Genomic DNA, 19,772 nt, shown 5'->3' with positions numbered 1-19,772 from the left:
CACCCCTAGGCTGAGGATTCACACCCACTGTTCTTGCAAAGGGCACACCAGGGGCACACTCCTAAAACGACAGGCCACTGGCTCATCATGTCAGAGAAGAGAGAAGGCAAGCTGAACTGGCAGCTGCGGGAGCCCAAGTGGTGGGTAAGATGCACACCTTCAGCTTCTATCACTCAACAGAGGACACCAGGAGGTGGGATTTGCAGGGCGCAGCAGGGGTAGGGGAGTGAGGTGGGGGTGGGGAGTGTGTGTCCCCCACCGAGCCAGCAATGTATCGGTTGGGACCAGTATCTGCCCTGATGGTCCAAAGACTTCACATCCCCTTCGTTTACTGAAACCAGAGTTTGAACATGTTTTCTGTTGTGTGTGTTGAACAGCATTGCAAAGAAACATAAAGGTGCCAGCCTCAGCCCACATCCAGTGGAAATGATCCTGATCAAGACTAAGAGCTTTGGGGCACCTGGGTGGCTCAGTGGGTTACGCCTCTGCCTTTGGCTCAGGTCATGATCTCAGGGTCCTGGGACTGAGCCCTGCATCTGGCTCTCTGCTCAGCAGGAGCCTGCTTCCCCCCTCTCTCTCTGCCTGCCTCTCTGCCTACTTGTGATCTCTGTCTGTCAAATAAATAAACAAAATCTTTATTAAAAAAAAAAAAAAAGACTAAGGGCTTTGACTAGAATTAGATTAAAGGAGGATAATAATCAAGTTTAATTGAACCTGCACAAGTCAGTTGCTTAAAGTAATGTCTTAGAAAGAAATGGCTTTCCTGTTGCTCTTAAAGTCAGGTCCAGAATCCCATCATGTCTAGACCTCACCACAACTTCACCAGAGTTCGCATTCCTGCTGTCCTGGTTCACGGCATCCCAGCCATAAGCGCGCCTTCTTCCACTTCCTCAAAGTCCTTCCCCGGCTTGGGGCCTTGGACCTCTCTGCCTGGGTCACTCTCCCCTTCCTCCCATAGTCTCCAGGTCTCAGCTAAAAGTCATTTCCTTAGGAGAGATATCCTCACCACCATGGCTAGGTTAGGTACACCGTGTCAAACTCTTAGGGCATCCTACAGGGCAGCCATTAGGACACAGGGGACTTTCAGCAAACTACAGAAGGCCCCACGCGGAGAGCTGGATTTTTAATGGCTTGTTTCTCTTTGGCCAACACAGGCAGACTTGAGGAAAGAGTTATGATTTCAGCCCCTGCTTTGCTACCCCAGCTGAACACCTTTGTAGGGGGCCCAAACTGCTGGAGCATAAAACAGAGCTCTGAGATCCCTTCGGAACACTAGAGCAAATTCCATTTAATAAGTACGGCTGCGATTCCCTGTCCATCTCCTCCAACAGCCTGAAGAGGGCAATACTCCTGTTTGTCTCCCTGAAGACACAGAGCCTGGTCAGTAGCAGGGGCTGGACGAGTCTGCACGCAACAATGAAGCAGTGTTTAGCACCACTGAGCAACCACGAAGTTATCACGGGCTTTTTTCCAGTAAGATAATAAACGTTCACTGTTCCGTCTACACTATTGTATTATCATCTTCCTCTGACTCTTGTGAATATGCGGTTTTCAGCCAAAAATCAAGAATCTGGCTTCCCTGGAAAATAACCTGATCCACGTGGATGGACTACGTGATTCTGAGTAGGAAACAGAAATCATGGAGTCATAAACCAGAAGGAACCTATAAATCATCTTAACTTCCCCACTTTACAGGAAGTCAAGGATTAGAATATTTTCATCTATAAAATGGACCCTGGATGCCATGATCTCCCACACCTGGTATTCGGAGACTCTAAGATTTGCCCCAAGTCAGTCCCATGGAGAGTCACAGCTCAAGACTGGTCTGCTAACGAGAAATTTAAAACAATCCCCCCAGCACTACGTCCTAAGTAATAAAACTAAGACAGGGAGCTAATCTGTTTAATTCTGGGCAGGAGCTCTGGGTGTGCCAAATGCCAAAGATCAAGGAATGTGAGGTTTGGGATAATGTTACCCATAGTATCCCTTGTGCCAAAAAGATGGAATAGGGCACACAAAAATTTTTCAGGGCTTGTTAAGATATTCCTGAGTTAATGGGAATGCTATTTACACCTCATTTACGTGCTCTGGAAGCATATACCTCAAAACGCACTCCTCATAATTCATATATAGATTTAATGATATCTGAAACTAAACAGACAGACAAAGAGAAGGGAAATGAATTATAGAAATGCTTGTTCTCTGCCGATGTCTGAGAAAAGAAAATGAGAGACACGAAGAGAAACTTATTCTGCATTCCATAACTCTAAGGATAAATATTTTTCAAATTTGAATTACCTTTGCAGTTGTTTCTTATTAAAAGTTTTTTATAAGGGGAGGCTGCCTGGGTGGCTCAGTCAGTTAAGTGTCTGCCTTCTGCTCTGGTCGGATCCCAGGATACTGGGATCGAGCCCCACAAGGGGCTTCTTGTTCAGCGGGGAGCCTGCTTCTCCCTCTCCTGCTTCTCTTGCTCGTTCTCTCTCTCCCTCTCTGTCAAATAAATAAATTAAATATTTTTTTAAAGTAAGCAAATAAATAAATAAAATTTTTTGGACCAAAATGGAGTCATACCATAAACATTGTTCTGTGCCTATTTTAATATTATTGACTTTTCCTACGAATATATAAAGGAACCCAGAGTGTTTTAATGGCTGCAATCTGTGTCATTCTTGGATATACTACAGTTGATTTGAATAATCAATCCCATATTCCCACGTCTAAGGAGTTGTTATTTGTTTACTCCTTTGTTCCTTTTTATAATTATATACCTTCATAAAGATCAATATATGGTCAATATATCTTCAGTTATACATCTGATTATTTCCCAAAAGTAAATTTGTAGAAGAGGAATTATTAAAAAGGAAACCCACAGTCGACAAGGTAAAATGCAATGTGTGTCTGTTTTTGTAGGAGAGATTTCACATTTTCCCACGAGGCTGTCTATAATCCTGCCACCTAAAGACATTTATTCCATCATACAGTCTCTACTGATCTGATATTTTGTGCTTATCATATACTAAATTCCGCCTGAAGCTTTTAAGAGAATAGAGAACTTGAAGGAAGCCCCTGGCGAAGGCGGGGATTTGGGAGAGGCTCAGATTATCAGCCAACATCCAGGAATTAAAACTGGGAATGAATGAGATGTGTCAAGGAAAGGGGCCGGACTCACTTTAAGAGGCTGATTCAGAGGATTTCCGTGGGCAAAAAAAGGTGACCCTACGCGGAAGACTAGCCGGTTTGGATGACAGGAATCTGACACTGAATGTGAAAGGTGGTCATGGCTTCCACACATGCAAACTCTGCTTCTCTGGTCACCAGTGAAGCCCGGGGCAGGGACACGATCACTCAGCCTTGGATAGAAAGGAGGGAAGGAAAGGTTAAACTGCCAAGAAAGGATAACGGCAACTTTGTATCTGAGTGATGCTAATTGTGACCGTACTTGCCTTGACTTATGTGTTCTGTATACAATTTATATTCCCATAGTTTTAAACTACAGTTGACCCTGTTTTCATGTTTTAAGAGCCTTTGTATTTCCTTTTCTGAAAACTGCATTCATATCCTTTGCTTATTTTCCTGTTGGTTTGCTTTTTTTCATTGATTTATAGAAATTCGATAATTATCAGGGAAATTAGCCTTCCAGTATATGGGTTGTGGACAGTTTTCCCAGTTTGCCATTCTGTTTGTTTGGAGGGTGTGTGTTACTGATTTGGTACCACAAACAAATCTATACCAGATCCTTTCTGAGATAATTAGAAATGGCCCTAAACTCAACAAATGCTTTATTTAGGTTTTTAAATAAAATTGTGTTAAATAGGGCACCTGGGTGGCTCAGTGGGTTAAGCCTCTGCCTTTGGCTCAGTTCATGATCTCAGAGTCCTGGGATTTAGGCTGCATGGGGCTCTCTGCTCAGCAGGGAGCCTGCTCCCCCCAACCCTCGTACCCCCTCCCCCACCTCTCTGCCTATTAGTGATCTCTGTCAAATAAATAAATAAAACCTTTAAAAAAAATAGTGTTAAATAGAAGTGCCTGGGTGGCTCAGTCAGTTAACTGTACACCTTCGGCACAGGTCATGATCTCAGGGTCCTGGAATCGAGCCCCTTGTGGAGCGGGGAGCCAGCTTCTCCCTCTCCCTCTCCTTCTGCCACGCCCCCTGCGCGTGTACTCTCTCTCTCTCAAAAAATAAATATTTTAAAAAAATCATTATTATTATTGTAATAATAAATAATAAATTGTAATAAAATCATTATTATTATTAAGTATAATTATTAATTATACTTAACATACAATTTACCATTTTAACCATTTTTTTGCACTATATTGTTTATTAAATACCCCCAAAATATTGTTCTTCTTAAGGGTAATAACAGCAATAATTAAAATCGAGAAACATATTTACAGGGTTAATATAGTGCTGATTGTGGTTACTTATTTGAGAATCCAAAATATGAACGGGATGTTATATTGTTTATAAATATATATAATGATTAATATCTATTATATAACAGGTACTGTGCTAAGTACCACAATACAATATCCCACTGAATAGGTTAATAACCCAATGAGAGAGCTAAAGGCATCCTCACTATAAAGCCAAAGAAATAGGAGCTTTAAAAGGTGAAGTAACTTGCAAAAGCTCTTATAGGCAATGAATTAGGTGACCAGGAATCAAACACAAGTACTCTTGACTCGAGCCTGAAATGCAACCAGTGTCTCACAAAGGATGGGACCCACAACACTGTGTGTGAGATTCTTTCAGACAGAACATAGACAACTTTAAAATTTTTCCAGTAGTGTGTGTGTGTATGTATGTATGTATGAATGTATGTAAGTATGCATGCATGTAGGTATCTATATTTTTATTATGGTTTAACACATAATTTACCACTTTAAACATTTTTTAAATGTACAACTTAGTGGTATGAGGTATATCACACTGTCGTGCAACTATCACCCCTAGGTCATTGCCTTTGACTTTGCTGATACCTTTCGCCATACGGAAACTTTTTCATTTTTATGTCATTGAATTTAACAATATTATATTCAATAGACTCTGCTTTGTTTCATATCAAGAAAGACCTTCCCAACTCTCAGATGAGGTTTTTTTTTAAATCCTCTGAACTTTCTTCTGGTATGTCTATAATTTCATTTTTTTACACTTCACTCTAATCCTCCAGGAATTGATCCTGGTGTAAAGTATGCGATAAGGATCCCACTCCATTTTTTTAGATGCCTATAAGATTTCAGGGGCGCCTGGGTGGCTCAGTGGGTTAAAGTCTCTGCCTTCAGCTCAGGTCATGATCCCGGGATCCTGGGATCGAGCCCCACATCAGGCTCTCTGCTCATCGAGGAGCCTGCTTCCTCCTCTCTCTCTGCCTGCCTCTCTGCCTACTTGTGATATCTCTTTAAAAAAAAGAAGGAAGGAAGGAAGGAAGGAAGGAAGGAAGGAAGGAAGGAAGGAAAGAAAGAAAGAAAGAAAGAAAGAAAGAAAGAAAGAAAGAAAGAAAGAAAGAAAGAAAGATTGATTTCAAACTAGAGAAATTCATTTAAGTCCAAATGGGAAAACAGCCAAGCAAAAGCATCCAGGAAAATTCTGAAAAAACGAAAAGGACTGGTTGGGTATGGAGGATTAGTGCTACTAAACATTATGACATAATTCTAAATGTGCAGTAATTAAAAGAACATAGTCCTGAGTGCATAAACTGAGAGAACAATAGAATGGAATAGGATAATCAGAACTTACCAGAATTTAGTGTAAAAGTATAGATTTAATTGTCATCTTTATCACGTTGAATATTTCTATCCCAAGAATATGATGCACCTTTTCATTTGTTCAAGTCTTCCATTAGAGATATATCCACAGAGTGAGAACCCTGCTCCATCTGTCCCTGCCTTCCAGTCCACTGCAGAGTGGTAGTGAAAAGTTACCTGTAGACACTTTGTTTGGGGTCTAAATTGTTTTCCAGACTCATTCCTAATATATTGGACTCCTTAGTCTCTCTATTTACATAATGTGGAAAGCTGTTATCACGTCTGATTTCATCAGACAGATCTGTACCGTATTTCCAGTCTAGGCTCAAACCCAATACTAAGTGTTAAAAATGAAACAGTAGGTGTTAGGTGTTGGCAGAATTCTTTCTAAAGTTTCCGGAGGCTCAGTTTGGGCCTCACTTTCAGTTGGGAAATTCGGATAGCAGCTGGAAGTTACTTACTCATCAGTATTACTAGTCCCCACTCTCAAAGATAGTACTTCAGGTATCACAGGTGCCAGTCTAGAACAGCAATGTCCAATAGAAATAAAATGGGAGTCATATAAGGCAACTTATGTCATAAGGTAACTTAAAGTTGTCCATTTAACCATGTTAAAAAAAGTAAAAAGAAGCAGGTGAAATTTAATATTTTTTATTTCATACAATATATCAAAAACATGATAACTTTTTTAATATGTAATGAATATAAAACTTATCAATGAAATATTTAACACTCTTTTTCCTACTGATTCTTAAAACCTGGTGTGTCTTTCACAGTTGTAGCACATCTCAATTTGGACTAGCTACATTCAAGTGCTCAACAGCCACATATGGCTTCTGGCTACCATACTGGACAGTACAACTCAGAAGATGGTAATGACCAAGGAAAGTTGCTTAATTTACTGGAGAGCCATAAAGTTCAAGATTGGAAATACAGTATCTCAAGGGTCTAGAACAGACTTTGGAGGTAACTAGTCCTCACACTCCCTTGATATATGTGTCTTGTCTACAATGTCCCTATCAAGGGGTCATCCCGATTAGTAACTGATTCACACTTCAGGAATGATGAACTCACTGCTTCCTGAGGCTAGCCAGTCCATCTGTGGGCTTTCTTAACTCAAACAAATTCCTTTCTAAGGGCATAGATAGTTTGGTTTATGGTGGTCCAAGGAGCTCAGTTGGGTTGAGTAAGTAAAGCCTTAGCTGGGTTAGGAAGGACTGAAAGAGTTAAGAACTAAAAAAATAACTGGGGAAGTTGAGAACTGTTGACTGAAGGCTGGACTGAAGGGTGAGCTGGACATCTGGTTAAAATCATTAGCTACAGTGCGAGAAGAATAAGAGACCCCCACAATGTATGCATATGTGCTAGCTTCACTAACCTGAAGATAGAGTGATTTGAATAATACTTTGAATTATTATAAACTTCTGAAATTTTCACAGCAAAGTGAAACATAATTGGACTATAATTAGTAAGGGCTATCATTTCTATTAGACCTGCAGTACAAATAACATTACCCTAAACCTTAAAGGACTTTATCAAAAGAATTAATTTCCAGACCCAGAAACCAAAGTCACTTTAAAAGTCATATTCCCTCTATCGTTTTTATCCTCAATTTTAACACTTGTCCTTACTCAAAAGCACTCTCGAAATCAGAGAGAAAACTTTTTTTAAAATCCAATAAAAATGACAGCAACTGGCTGAATTATGATGCATGCTAGCTGAGCAGCGCTTGAGGTAATAGACCTGAGCTATATTTACACCTTCCCTGTTTTCTTTCTTCTCCCCCCACCCCACCCCTTTGTTTGTGAGCAGATATTCTTTACTGGGCCAACTTCACCCCCAACCCCAGCCCTCCCCAAGTCTACCTTTCCAAGGCAGGGGAAGGTGCATCCTCTCCCGGGCTCCTGTCAGCAACTCCCTAGCACCTCTGGCCAGCAGCCGGCGAAACGGTGCGCCCTGGACATCCATTAACGTTTTATACTACATCTCTGTCCCCGCCGAAGCTACTCAGTTTGTTTACCGCGGCCCCACGCTCCCCTACCCGCCTGCACAATGTCAACGGCACTTCGGGGCAAAATGTTGGCACAGATGCTCCGCCTCCGCCCCGGCCTTCCCCAAACCAGCTAAAACACCCCACCTCGGGCCGCCGTAGTGGGTTTCATAGTACGAGGTGGGGTACTGTATTTTTTTACAAGAAAACAAGCATCCGAAAAAAAAAAAAAGAAAGAACGAAAAGAAAAATTCAAACTGCACCGGCCGGCCAATGGGGAAGGAGCGGGAGGTGGGCGGAGGAAGAGCTCGCCGGGCAGGGGGGGCGCGGGGGCTGGTACCGCAGGGGATTCGTGAAAACGCGCCGGGCGCACGGTTTGGGACCTTTTTTTTTTTCCCCCCTTCCCCTTTCCTCCTTTTCCTCCCAAACCAGCTAAAGCTCGGGACTCCGCCTGAAGCCGCAGTCTTTCGGATCCACCTTAAATCTGCAGTGGACTCCGCGCAGGGGTCAGTGGGCGCAGCCAATGCCAATCAAGTTTACAACCACCAGCAAGGGAGGGGGAAAAAAAAAAAGGAAAAAAAATAATCTTCGAGTTCTCTAATCCTACACACACTCAGACGGACGCACGCACTCACATACATGACACAAAAGGGAGGAGGGGGTGGGGGGATAGGCGCCCGAGTTAGTGTGTGTGTGTGGGGGGGATGTTTGCAAAACGCTCGTTTGGGGCTCAGTGCCCGCGGCCCGAGCGCTCCGGGAAGGCGCGCGGGAAGCGCGGCCCGACCCGAGCGCCATGATGGTCGCCGCGGTTCGGAGCCCATTTTCTGGAGGGGGAGCAGCAATGATGCAATCCCCCGGCCCCGCGTCCCGGCCGCGCGCCCTTCTCCTTGCCTTTTCTTCGCGTTCCTGTGAGGCGCGTCGACGTTTCGCGCCCAAAACGCACCGATTTCTTTTTGTATTTTCGCTTTCTAATAATTGCCTACTGTATGTCCCCACGCGAGACAGACCTGGGACGCGGGCGGCCGCACGGGGGACTTTGCCTCCGTGCAAATACTACACTTTCGCTTCTGCAGGGTCCGACTGAGGCTGACCCCACCCCACCCCACCCCCACGCGAGCCGAGATCCGGGAGGTTCCCCCCGACCCCGACCCCGGGTGGGCGGAGGGAATCTGGCAGGATAGTGCGCCCTCCTTCCCTGCCCCCCCTCTCCAAGTTCGTCTGCAGGATTTTTACCTTAATGTTGGCGGGGAGGGAGGGGAGCGGGCTTTGGGTGTGGCTCAGGTGAAAGAGAGCAAATTAATAAAAAGAAATCCACACTCTGAAAAGCAGATTGGAGATCCTAGACGTGCATTTAAAACACCTTTTCAATCAAAAAAAAAAAAACCCTTATGAAGAGCAAGTGTCTACGCTCACAATGATGAAGATGAAATGGCGAAGGCAGCGTTTCCCGGCCGCCAGGAAAAGTCGTTAGGCGCGGCCGGGGCGGTGGGCGCTCCGTGGCCTGAAAGACCGCGCGCCCCGCTCCAATCCTGCGGATTTCCACGGTCCCCTACATCCCGCAGTCATGCCCCTGGCCCCACATTTCCCCATTTCTTCCCTGCCCCAGTCCTCCGCGCGGGACAGCTGGGGATGCGTGTTGAGAGGTTGGCGGGGGTGGACTTTGCAAAGCGGCTGCAAAGTTGGAAGCGACCCCGCAAGCGGCTGTGGCGCTCGGCCCCTCCTGCGCGCCGCTGCGGTCCTCCTTGGCCCCCCGCGAGCCGGGAAGCCTTTCGAAATGCGCGGGGCTGCGGATCATTGGAGCCCAGGGTGGGAGTGGGAGCAGGCTGCTGCCCCGAATGCTCCACTGACTCGGAAAGGTTCTCCCCGTCGCTCAGATCCCCCCACCGCTCTAGAATTGGCCAGGTGCTGGTGTGGAGGGTATGACTGTGGGAAGAAGTGGGGGGATTCCGCTTCTTTATTAGCCCGGAGGAGAGATGATGAGGGAGGAAAGTTGGTGAGAAACCGCCCCGCGCCACTGAGTGGGCCCGGGCGCAGCAGCCTTGCATGGCCTGCGGGCGCCCGGGGCGCGGGAACTGCGCGCAGTGACCCCGGCGGCGCGGGCGCTGCAAGTGGCAGACGAGCGGTGAGACTCGATGGGCTTTTCGTCCCGAGGCTCCAGCCGCCGGACCCCGCCGCTGCCGGGACGGGAGGGTGCGGGGCTTCGGGGCAGTTTGGAGAGAGGACGACGCACGGGCCTGGGCAGCAGGGTGGTGGGTGGCTGGCGCCCGCGGCCGCATCCCCTCATAGGGACGCCCGCGGCGAGCCCCGCCGTCAGGGGCCGGGGAGAGGACGCTTCGAATATCGGGGACGCACTTGGAGAGTTGACACAGACGTGGAAAAGACTGACCCGGTGACTCGGGGGCTGCGTTCCTGTGAACGTGCCTGGCGCGGCAAGCATCCACTTCTTCCTGGCCCAGAACTCCTAAAACGCAGTCTCTAAAAATCCACATTAAAGATGCCTTTTGAGGAAAGGAAAATGGGGTACAGGCAGCAATTAAGAGTCTTTTGTCAGAGACTTTTTGAAGTACGCTTTTTGGCTCAGAAAGTAATTTTATTTCATTATTTCCTGACTCTCCATTCCTTCCTCCCCATTTTGAATTGTTTTCTTGCTTTCTCAGTGTCTTCCTGAAAAAACACCCCATCTGCGTGTTTTGAATTGAATCATAAAAACACCTTTAGCCTATAATTAAAATAATACCTACTTGGAAGATGTAGCCCAGCCACCAAAGGACCTTCTTTCCCCTTCCCGGCAGCAGCAGAGAGACGACCTACCCCCCCACACACGCCTTTTTTTTTTTTTTTTTTAAGCAACTTCAGGTCAAAATAAGCTCAAACTATCTTGTTTAGAGTCCCTTTTGGGGTGCGAAAATGTAAACGCAAGTATTTGAGGGTAACAGTTTAACCCAAATTCAGATTTTTGCAATTTAACCATCTGCAGATGCCTAGAAAAAATAACTTACTTTTACACCTTAGCTCCATTTTTAAGAGAATGTGAAATAACAGGAAATCAGTTTTTAGTAAATTTGACTTTAAAAGGCCTTGTTTAAATTTTAAAAAAATATCTATCTCTGCCATGTGGATATGGGCCCCAAACCTTCAGATGTGGTATTCAGATGAACCAGTTTTAGGTTGTGTGGATTATCACCAGGAAAGTTCAACTTTGAGGAGTTTTTCATGACCAGTTTAATTTGAAGAATAACTGTTTTAAATTAGTGTGGAATGCATGCCGATTTCTAGAAGACCTATATGTATCTTAATACTTTGGACAAGAGGTGTGTACTACATGGTCTAAGCAACTGCTCTTATTTCTCACAACATTCCATGTGTAAATACACAATTTAGAGAAGTCACCATGTTACTTTCATTTTCAGTCCTGCAAATGTGTGATCAGCCAGCCTACACTTACGTAAAAATTTTTGGTTCTGATACATATCCTCTAAGACCTAAATATTTGAACTAATGAGAGATTTGACAATCTTACTTATATGAAAATGTGGCTTTTCCACTTCACATGTCTAAAGCTTTGCTCACTCGTACAGAACGTAGTGGAAAATAGTGACTACCACATTCAGAGCCACATAAACATCATCACAGACATGGGCCTAAATTATCAAGATATTTGCCACTTCACATTATATTTGTGTAAGACTAGAATGCCAGGTCAAATACCTCAAGCTTAATAAAGCACATTACAGTTAAACTCAATGAATAGCTATGGAAGGTTTATTTATTGATTGCTTCATGTTTAACAATAATTGGCATCTTTTTCACACATTACAAAAAATTATACTTGGCTCAGTATGCAACCTTTTAAGCATAGCCATATTATTTAACATAAGAAGGGAAAAAACCTATTCTACTCAATACAGCATTTACAAATGCACAAAACATGCCACTTTGGCTTGTATATGGTCTAGATTAAAAAAAAAAATCTCTTTTTAACATAAATAAGTTAGTATAATTTTTCAGTGTCTTTACAGAGTTATGTACACAGGTACACTTCAGATGGTTTGTTTCATATACCTACACAGGCAATGTAAAAATACTGTTTAAAGATGTAGTATCCATTTCAGTAATTCCACGTGTGCTTTTCTCTCTACACACTTTTCTTTAAAAATACCATTTCCTTTGGACATTTTAACAAATAGAATGAGAAGCTTTAAATTAAAAATTATTTCATTATTTTTCTTATGTGAAGTTGCAGATCTTTAAAAAATATCCAAGGATTTGGAATTATTTTGACCATGTCTACATAGCCCAAAGTCCAAAAAAATTAAGAAAATTTCTCAACAAACCTGATAAAAATTAGACGGTCAATTCTGAGCATTCAGAACTCCCTCATATACCCCAGATTTTTGCCCAGAATTACCTGGAATGATTACCTAACTGCTGAATAATTAACTGGTAAATTCCAATTTTAAGAGGAACTGGGGGGAAGGGCAGGGATGACTGAGAATAGGTTTCATTTTGGTTTTTTTTTTTTTCTGTTGTTAAAAAAAAAAAAAAAAAAAAAGCCATTTGCCAGTATATATGGAATCATCAGAGCTCCCAAATGAGAAAAAGCTTCATGTAAAAATAATTGGCCATTATTTGCAACCGGTGCTCAAATTCAGATGCTTTTTTTAAATGAAGTATCAATTTTCACTGAAAGAGACATTACATCTTTAAACAATTCAAACCCTTCCCAAAACTGCTTCTCTCCATGCAAGTCAAATATTTTACTCCTTGCTCTAAATGGAAGCAAGCTCTTCATAAGGTCCCCCCATGCCAATTCCGCAGCCCCACCCCACCCTCCCTTCCCCCAAAGTTTATGTGCTACATAAAAGGTAAAAACTATATACACAGGTAGTACAATGAAGCAAATAAGGAAAAACCTAATTGCACAATGCTACATCCAATGCTTTTAGAGGCAGATCATTTAAGAGTGCCTAAAAATTTTAGTGTTATTGTGTTGTTGCTTTTCAGTGCTTATACAGGATGTCCATTCCATGGAGTCAGCGATATGTATTAAAAAATTTTAATTTATATATCTTCCTTGCTTCATCAAGCAGTGATGTATCTGATAAACAAGGAAACGTGCTCTTAATTCTGCAAAAGAAAAAAAAAGAATTAGGAGAACAGCACTAGAACAGCATTACCAATGAAGTACATGAATCATTTTGTCACTGTCTTAATTGTGAAATACCTAAGTGACAGAACAGAAAAGTGTGTACTAAATGTTCATGACTATAGTCCTCTCCATCCAATGTTTCTTTCATTAGCTTTTTACTCTCCTCTGTGTCATGTATTCTTGTTTATAGAGCGGTGGGTCTCACTAGTGGGCATTTTTGCCCCCCAAGAGACATTTGGCAATGTTTGGAGGCATTTTTGGTTGTTAACACTGGGGGTGGGGAGGGTGCTACTGGCATCCGTTGGGAAAGGCCAGGGTTGCTGCCAAACATTCTACTAATGCACAGGACAGCGTCCCACAACAAAGAATTATTCAGCCCAAAATGCCAACAGTGCAGAGGTTGAGAAACCCTGGTCTAGAGAATTGGGGTCAAAGACGGTAAGGAGAGGAAAACTAAGAAACTGTAATACTTAACAGTATCAGATCTTCTAAATTTAAAAAACACCTGGGCCTATAACTTATAAATGCTTGCCAAAGAAAAATTCTAAACATTCTAGTTTCTTGGTCATATGCAAAATACACACATGAATGCTTTTGAACAAGTTCTTATTACTATTTCTAGTATTCTCTGAACTGGCAGTATTTACTAACAAATGCCTCTCTGTATGTCAGAGGGGGGTCAGATCAAAATTCAGTAGGTGTGATTCACTGTGGCTCATCTGATGAGCTAGGCTACAGGTCACAAACCACAAGTCCCAAGCTGAAGGCTGCTTCAGGAAATTTTTTAATCCAATTTTCCCACTTCATATATAGCTATAAAATAGAGATTCTACAGGGATGTTTTGTATAAGCTTTGAAAAATGTCAGATAGGTGTGAAGAAATCATATATATTATATTATGAGCTAAAAACACAACAAACTAGAATCTCACCTTAATCTCTATGTTCTTTATTCTTACCTTTTTATAAATGAGAATTTTAAAAATTAGTAACATCTACTGAAATTTCTTTATGTGCGAAGCTATGACTGTGTTTGGGGTTGGGGAAGAGGTCATGGTCCTCAAAGGTATGAAGTTTTCAAACTATTAACATATACACTTTGATCATTATGGATAACCAATCTGTGGAAAGTTGAGGGCTCAAATATTCAAATTAACTATTCATATTGATCAGACTTTAGTAGATTGGAAAAAAATCTCCACTTCTCTTGCCTAAGGTAGATCTACCCTTGCGGCCCTTGTTATCTATTACCCGTTTTCCCTACAAATATCCCAATCATCCTGTTTTAGCACAATGAGACAATTAGTATACATATTCTGACTTGTGCCTGGACTGCTTAATCCAACAAAGTTAACTTCTGCTTTGCAACTTCAATGTTATCAGAAAATTCTATAGGGACCTAAGCATTTTTCCATTTTATTTTGTTCCCCCCCGCCGCCCCTCCCCCCCCCCCTTTTTTTTTTTTTTTAATACACAGGGCTCATTTCCTGTTCTCCAAATTTGTAAGCAAACAGAAAGTAGCAGTTTGTAAAAATGATAAAAGAATGTAATATACCTCTCTATTCACACTGTTAACGGAATTCACCAGGTATGAGCCATTTGTACCTAACTTTTCCCTCAAATTTTAAAATTTAATCACTTGCCATTTTCCCACATATACCTCAAAATCTGTTACTGAGTCAACTTGAACCTTTGGGAAATGAATTCTCATGAAGTGGGACTGAGGCATATCCCAGTTCTTGTTCAGATGGGGGAAAGAACCTATTGTTCCCAACAAGTTTTGGTGGGATTCAGAGGGACTGGACCTTCCTACTCATCGGTCTTTGGTCACAAGTAATTGGCTAGGACACCTGCTCTGGTTATTCAGTGTTTCAAGGAAAAATGATCTCGGGATGTAGAAACTGCAAAAATTAACAGTATCCCCACCAGTGATTCCCAACCTTCCCCATTCCTACTTTTTGACTTCCCAAAATATAAACAATACAAAAACCCACAAGCTCTAGTGTGCCAGCAACCACTAAGATCGGGTATGTCAGGGTATGAAAACCCAATTCGGGGTGTCAGTTACAAGCTCCTAGCAAACAACCCACCGAACAGTTTACGTTTGACGTCTTCTGAGGCCCGGCTTCTTGGGCGTCTGCTCCACTGAACCCCCGTTCGGGGAACCGTCTGAGACATTTTCTTCTGTTCTGTTGGCTCTTTTGTTTTGAGGAGAGGAATCTAAGGGCAAGAGGGAGTTTTAAAAAAGAACACACACAACCTTTATTAGGAAAACAATGGCTGACAGAAGTTGGCACAATAGTTAGAGGATGAAAAACCCACACCTCCACCCACAATCCTGGATCCGTCATGCCCAGTGGCCTTTAAGGGCACAAAATGAGGTTGTTTTCACATAACAGAAAGTGTATTCTACGCCCCAAAGCTCTCTCTCCATTGCCAAGAGGGAGGCCGCTGATAAACATCCCTGCGTAGTCACAGACCTACCGCTGGCTAGCGGGGAGGCACTGCGATGTTTTCGGTTGGAGAAATGGTCAGATACTACCCCCCGGGGCTCCTGACTTAAAAACCATCACCAGACAAGCGGTCAGCCGGACAGCATTTAATAAAAACCTAAGATTAGGGCAGTTCGCTCCCCGAAAGCTAAATCGGAATGCTCTGGGGGAAAAAAAGCGGAGGTGAAGACCCTCAAGCAGGTCAAACTGATGCCCCGGCCGGACAGACAGACGGACATGTTCGGTTTGGGGAAGGGTCATTACCGTCTGTGGCCGGTCGCTTCCTTATCCCAGTGCACTGCTCAGCTAAGCCGGCCTGGTTGTCCGCCGTGTCAGTCTTTTGGTCTACCAAGTGTGTGTCCTCTGAGTTTGCCTGAGACCCCATTAAAGGTACCGCCTGGCGGGTCCCGCTGACGTCCTGGCTCTCCTGCGGCGCCGGCACCTTGCAGGCGCCTTTGGGTGGCCGCGGGGGTCTGTAGTAGAACTCGGGCAAGCTGCCCTTCTCCACCTCCTGCCACTCGTATTTGCCCTCCAGGGGCTTGTGATTCTGGAAATCAAAATTCCACTTGCGCTGGCTTGCCTCTTCCATGTCTCTGCGGTGCTTCTCCAAGTCCCGGGTCAGCTCTTCGTGGTTGACCGGGCCGAAGAGGTTTCTGCAGGCGGAGGGCTTGGGGTACTCCGCCTGTCTGGCGTCCATCCGCTCCAGGCTCGGGCTCCCGTTAGACACCCGCACGTTTGACATCTTCCTCCCGGGTCTTCACGACCGCCTCGCGCGCGCGCTCGCAGAACAAAACTGAACAAAACAAAACGCCCCGACCCAGCCCGCACCCCTCTTATAAGCCTTGCGACCGCGCTCGGAGCCAAGAGAAACAAACACGGACAAGTAACTGCCCGAGCGTCAGGGGCGCGCTGGCTCTGCGGGAGGGGGAGGGGAAGCCCCGGCCAGGCAGCCGAGAGCCGCCGCCGATCAAGTGTACCGGCGAGCTCGAGGGCGGGGAGGGGAGGGGAGTGGAGAGAGGAGGGGGTGGCAAAGCCCGTCCAAGCCCGGGCGGCGGCGAGCCCGCGGGTCCCGCCAACCGAGCGGCTCTCCAAACCTTGCCGGCGTCGGAGTCGCGGAGCGGCGAGGCAGTGGGGACAGGGGAGGGGGAGAAAAACACCCCGAAAAGACGAGCCCCCTTTTTTTAGTTGCCCAATATGGCGGTGGAAGGGAGGCTGACGAAGAAGAAAATGATTGACACCGCAAGTCTATTTAAACAGAGGAGGAGATCCATTGGTTGCGGCGCCGGGAGCCGCCCCGCCGAGGCTGGCGAGCGAGGCCTTAAGGTGGCCCCGCGCGGCCGCGCCGCCTCCCCGCCCGCCCGCGCGCGCAGCCGCCGACAGCGCCGCCCGGAGATTGGCTGGTCGCGTGACTGCCGGAGGTGTGCCGCTGCCAGCAAACCTGCTCCGGCTGGCCTCGGAGAAATTACAAACGAGACAAACAAACTCGCCAAACGGCCGGGAAGCCGGGGAGGGGCAGGAGGGGCGGGGGCGGCGGGGCCTCGGGTTCAGGTCCCCGCGCGGCGCTGCCTGGCGCGCCCGCTGCTCGCCGGGGGGTGTGGGGGACGGAGGGGCAGGATCCCGTGATCTCCAAGGTGGTTGGCGGTCGGTTTACGCCTTGGTGGCGATCCTGTTTTCCCCGCGGTCGCCGAGCCTGGGGGGTGCGGGCCGCTGACGGCCGAGGCAGGCTGTGGAAGCTCTGCCCCCCCCCCCCCAGCTGGGCTCTCGCCCCTGGGCCCTAACTTCTGGCACTGCAAGGAGGCAGGGGAGCCTGCTCCGAGGGGCTAGAAGCCCCCCCCGCCTGGGTGCCTCAGCTGGGGGTGAGCCCCGGTTAGCTCACTCTGAATCTAGAAGTCTCTGCTCTTCTAGGGAAACGGGGGGTTTTGGGAAGAAGCCGAGGCGAACCTGGACGCAGCACTTTCAATGTATTCTGAACCCTAGGTCTCCCTCAGTAAAAGTAAGCGTTTCAAGATCAAGAAGTCCGCTGGTCTCCCAAGTCCCTAATGAACTTGGTAGCGGTCTCAGATACACTTGGGTTTCAAAAGCGAGGTTACACCCCTGACACAGGTTCTGGCTTCCCGAGCACAGTTAAAGCCATTGACAGGAGCTGCGTGTGGGAACTCCGTCTCCTCTTCATTTTTCGATTCTTTCCTGGGGCTGTAGCAGTTTCCACTACCTGAGTCCGACGCCAAATACAACAGCCCCTTCCTTCCTCCACCTTTTTCTCCCACTAGATTGACTGCTCTTGCCCTCCCAGAACAGAATTTAGATGCAAGGGAATGCCTTTAGACCTACGGCTACAAATCGTTGAAGGGTGAAAGTAATCTGAAAGTCCAGATTATGAAATGATTCATAAAACCCACCACAACCATATCCTCACGTCTGATATTATTACTTGGGCGTTTCTCGGCTCCCCTTTGCAGCTAGAAATTACCTACCAGGATGATCCTGCGCAGGGTGGTGGGACTTAAAACGGTAGGCGGAGGGGCTGTCCTATCCGAGGCCGAGCTCAAAGGCTCTTCTGCTGTCTCCCTCCACCCCACGGCATCCCCATACATACAATCTTGGTTTGGGACATAGTACATTTTACTGGAAACTAATCTCCCTCAGTTGTAATCGTACACAGCACCAATGTTTTCTTAATGCATCTATGCCACAGGTGAGTTTGATTTTTAACTTGTTTTCTTAACCACATATTGTTTGTGTGTTCCACTTGTGTGGGGCCCTGCCTCGCTCATCTCAGCACTCCAGAATGTCAGAGCAGGCAGCACTGGGGCTCAACCCTCTCTTTTATACCACTGAGGAAACTGACAGCAGGAGAGGTTTCCTGTCCAGGGATGCCTAGCCAGTTGATAGCAGACCGGGGGCTAGAGGCAGGTCTCCTCTCAGGCTGGTTCATTTTCTCTTTCTTTCCTCCCTAAAGGTTCAGGTTTTGTCTGCATTCGCCTGGGCTGTATGTAGCCTGCAGGTCCTCCTCTCTTACAAGTGATTCAAAATGGCTCTCGCTCATTCCCTGGGCTGCCTGCAGATGTTTCCTTGATGTGGCCTGTGGTCACTGATATTTATATGCAGCTGTCACTGGCTTTTCCCATCACTATGCACTAGTTCAACTAAAATGCAGATTCCAAAAGGACAAGGGTGATACCCAGAAAGCAGTGAGAGAAGAGAGGCAGTGTCCCAAACTTGTTTCAAAGTCAGGACTTCCTACCTGCTTAACAAAATATTTGTCTGATCCTGTGAGAGCCTGAGTGAGAGGTCTTGCCTCTATTTTTCCACGTCGAATGCACTACTTAATTTACTCGGCTGGAAAAGGGGGGAAAAGGATGAGAAAATTAGGATAGGCCTCCATACCATAATTTATACCCTATTGCTGAAAGTAGGTCATTGTTGACATTTTTACCTAATTGCTAGCCTACACAGGAATTCTATAATTTATATAACATAAATTCACATGTAGGAATAAAGTACCACATATATGTAAAAGGAGGTATTCCATTCCATTCCAACATACGGCAAGAGTTGGATTTTATTAATGGAATTAGTATCTTCCATAAGAGTAAAAAATCAGTCTTTCCACCCCCTACGCCCCCTGAATCTTTCTTCCAGTAATATGTAGAAGCACCATTTTGTTGCTTTGTTAATCCTGAAAAGTAAACGAGTCACAGTCACGCCACCTTAAGACAACGGGCCGCCTGCAGAAAGCCTGTGCTTACACAGACCGGGCTATGATCTAAAGTGTTTTGTTTACAGTCCAGGCACCGGAGATCGGTGCGGGTAAATAATGAGAAGGCAGGCGTCTGCTGTAGTAGCGACGAAGCGTGGAAAAAAAAAAAAAATACTACAGAGTCCGCAGGGGAAGAGGGAATGTGCACATCCGAGCGCCATCCTCTTGCGGAAAGCGTTCGGCTGCGAATGAGTAAGCCACCGCGAAACGCTCAGAAAAACAGCACGAAGGCGGAGCTTGGGTAGAATGCAAAAAGTTCCACTCGCACTGCTCTAAAATGGGCTCTGCTTCCCCAGGACCTAGAATCTCGTCCTGAGCGGTGTTTTTGCAAGTCGTTTTCACTCCGGATAGTTTTCTCCTTAGAACGGAGCAGTGTCGTGTAAGCCAGCCCAGATTTCCGTGTCCTTCACACACCGAGAGAGGCAGACCCCAAAATAACTTCTGACACCTGTGTGGTGGTCAAGTGTCCAAATGCGGTGGTAGGGCGAGCCCGCCTCCCAGATGCGGTACTCTCAGTGAGGGGAAGGCCTGCAGCCCGCCCCCCCTCCCCATCCCCGGTGTTTCTGAGAAGGTACTAGTTTCCTGGCCCAGCAGCCCCTCCCACCACAAGTAACCCAATTTTAATCCTTCCTCG

General features: G+C 45.7%; 1 protein-coding gene and 1 long non-coding RNA gene across 3 annotated transcripts in view; both read right to left on the bottom strand.

The window, feature by feature from the left end:
* Nucleotides 1-9,676, bottom strand: part of LOC132019500 (uncharacterized) — a 39,088-nt gene extending 29,412 nt beyond the window's left edge. The window contains exon 1 of one of the 2 annotated variants that reach the window (XR_009404792.1): nt 7,614-9,676. This is a non-coding gene — a long non-coding RNA (uncharacterized LOC132019500). The remainder of the gene's footprint in view (nt 1-7,613) is intronic. The other variant, XR_009404791.1, reaches the window with a different exon arrangement.
* A 1,806-nt stretch (nt 9,677-11,482) lies between these two features.
* CDKN1B (cyclin dependent kinase inhibitor 1B) lies at nt 11,483-16,665 on the bottom strand. The gene is made up of 3 exons (XM_059402635.1): nt 15,643-16,665; nt 14,977-15,106; nt 11,483-12,865 (listed from the first exon to the last, which is right to left on the bottom strand). Exons 1-2 carry the CDS (start codon nt 16,118-16,120, stop codon nt 14,985-14,987), a joined length of 600 nt encoding a protein of 199 aa, XP_059258618.1. The 5' UTR covers nt 16,121-16,665; the 3' UTR covers nt 11,483-12,865; nt 14,977-14,984.
* Nucleotides 16,666-19,772: the final 3,107 nt, after the last annotated feature.

The sequence above is a fragment of the Mustela nigripes genome, chromosome 6, assembly GCF_022355385.1.
Source record: "Mustela nigripes isolate SB6536 chromosome 6, MUSNIG.SB6536, whole genome shotgun sequence".
NCBI lineage: Eukaryota > Metazoa > Chordata > Mammalia > Carnivora > Mustelidae > Mustela > Mustela nigripes.
This window is presented reverse-complemented; position numbering and strand designations above follow the sequence as displayed.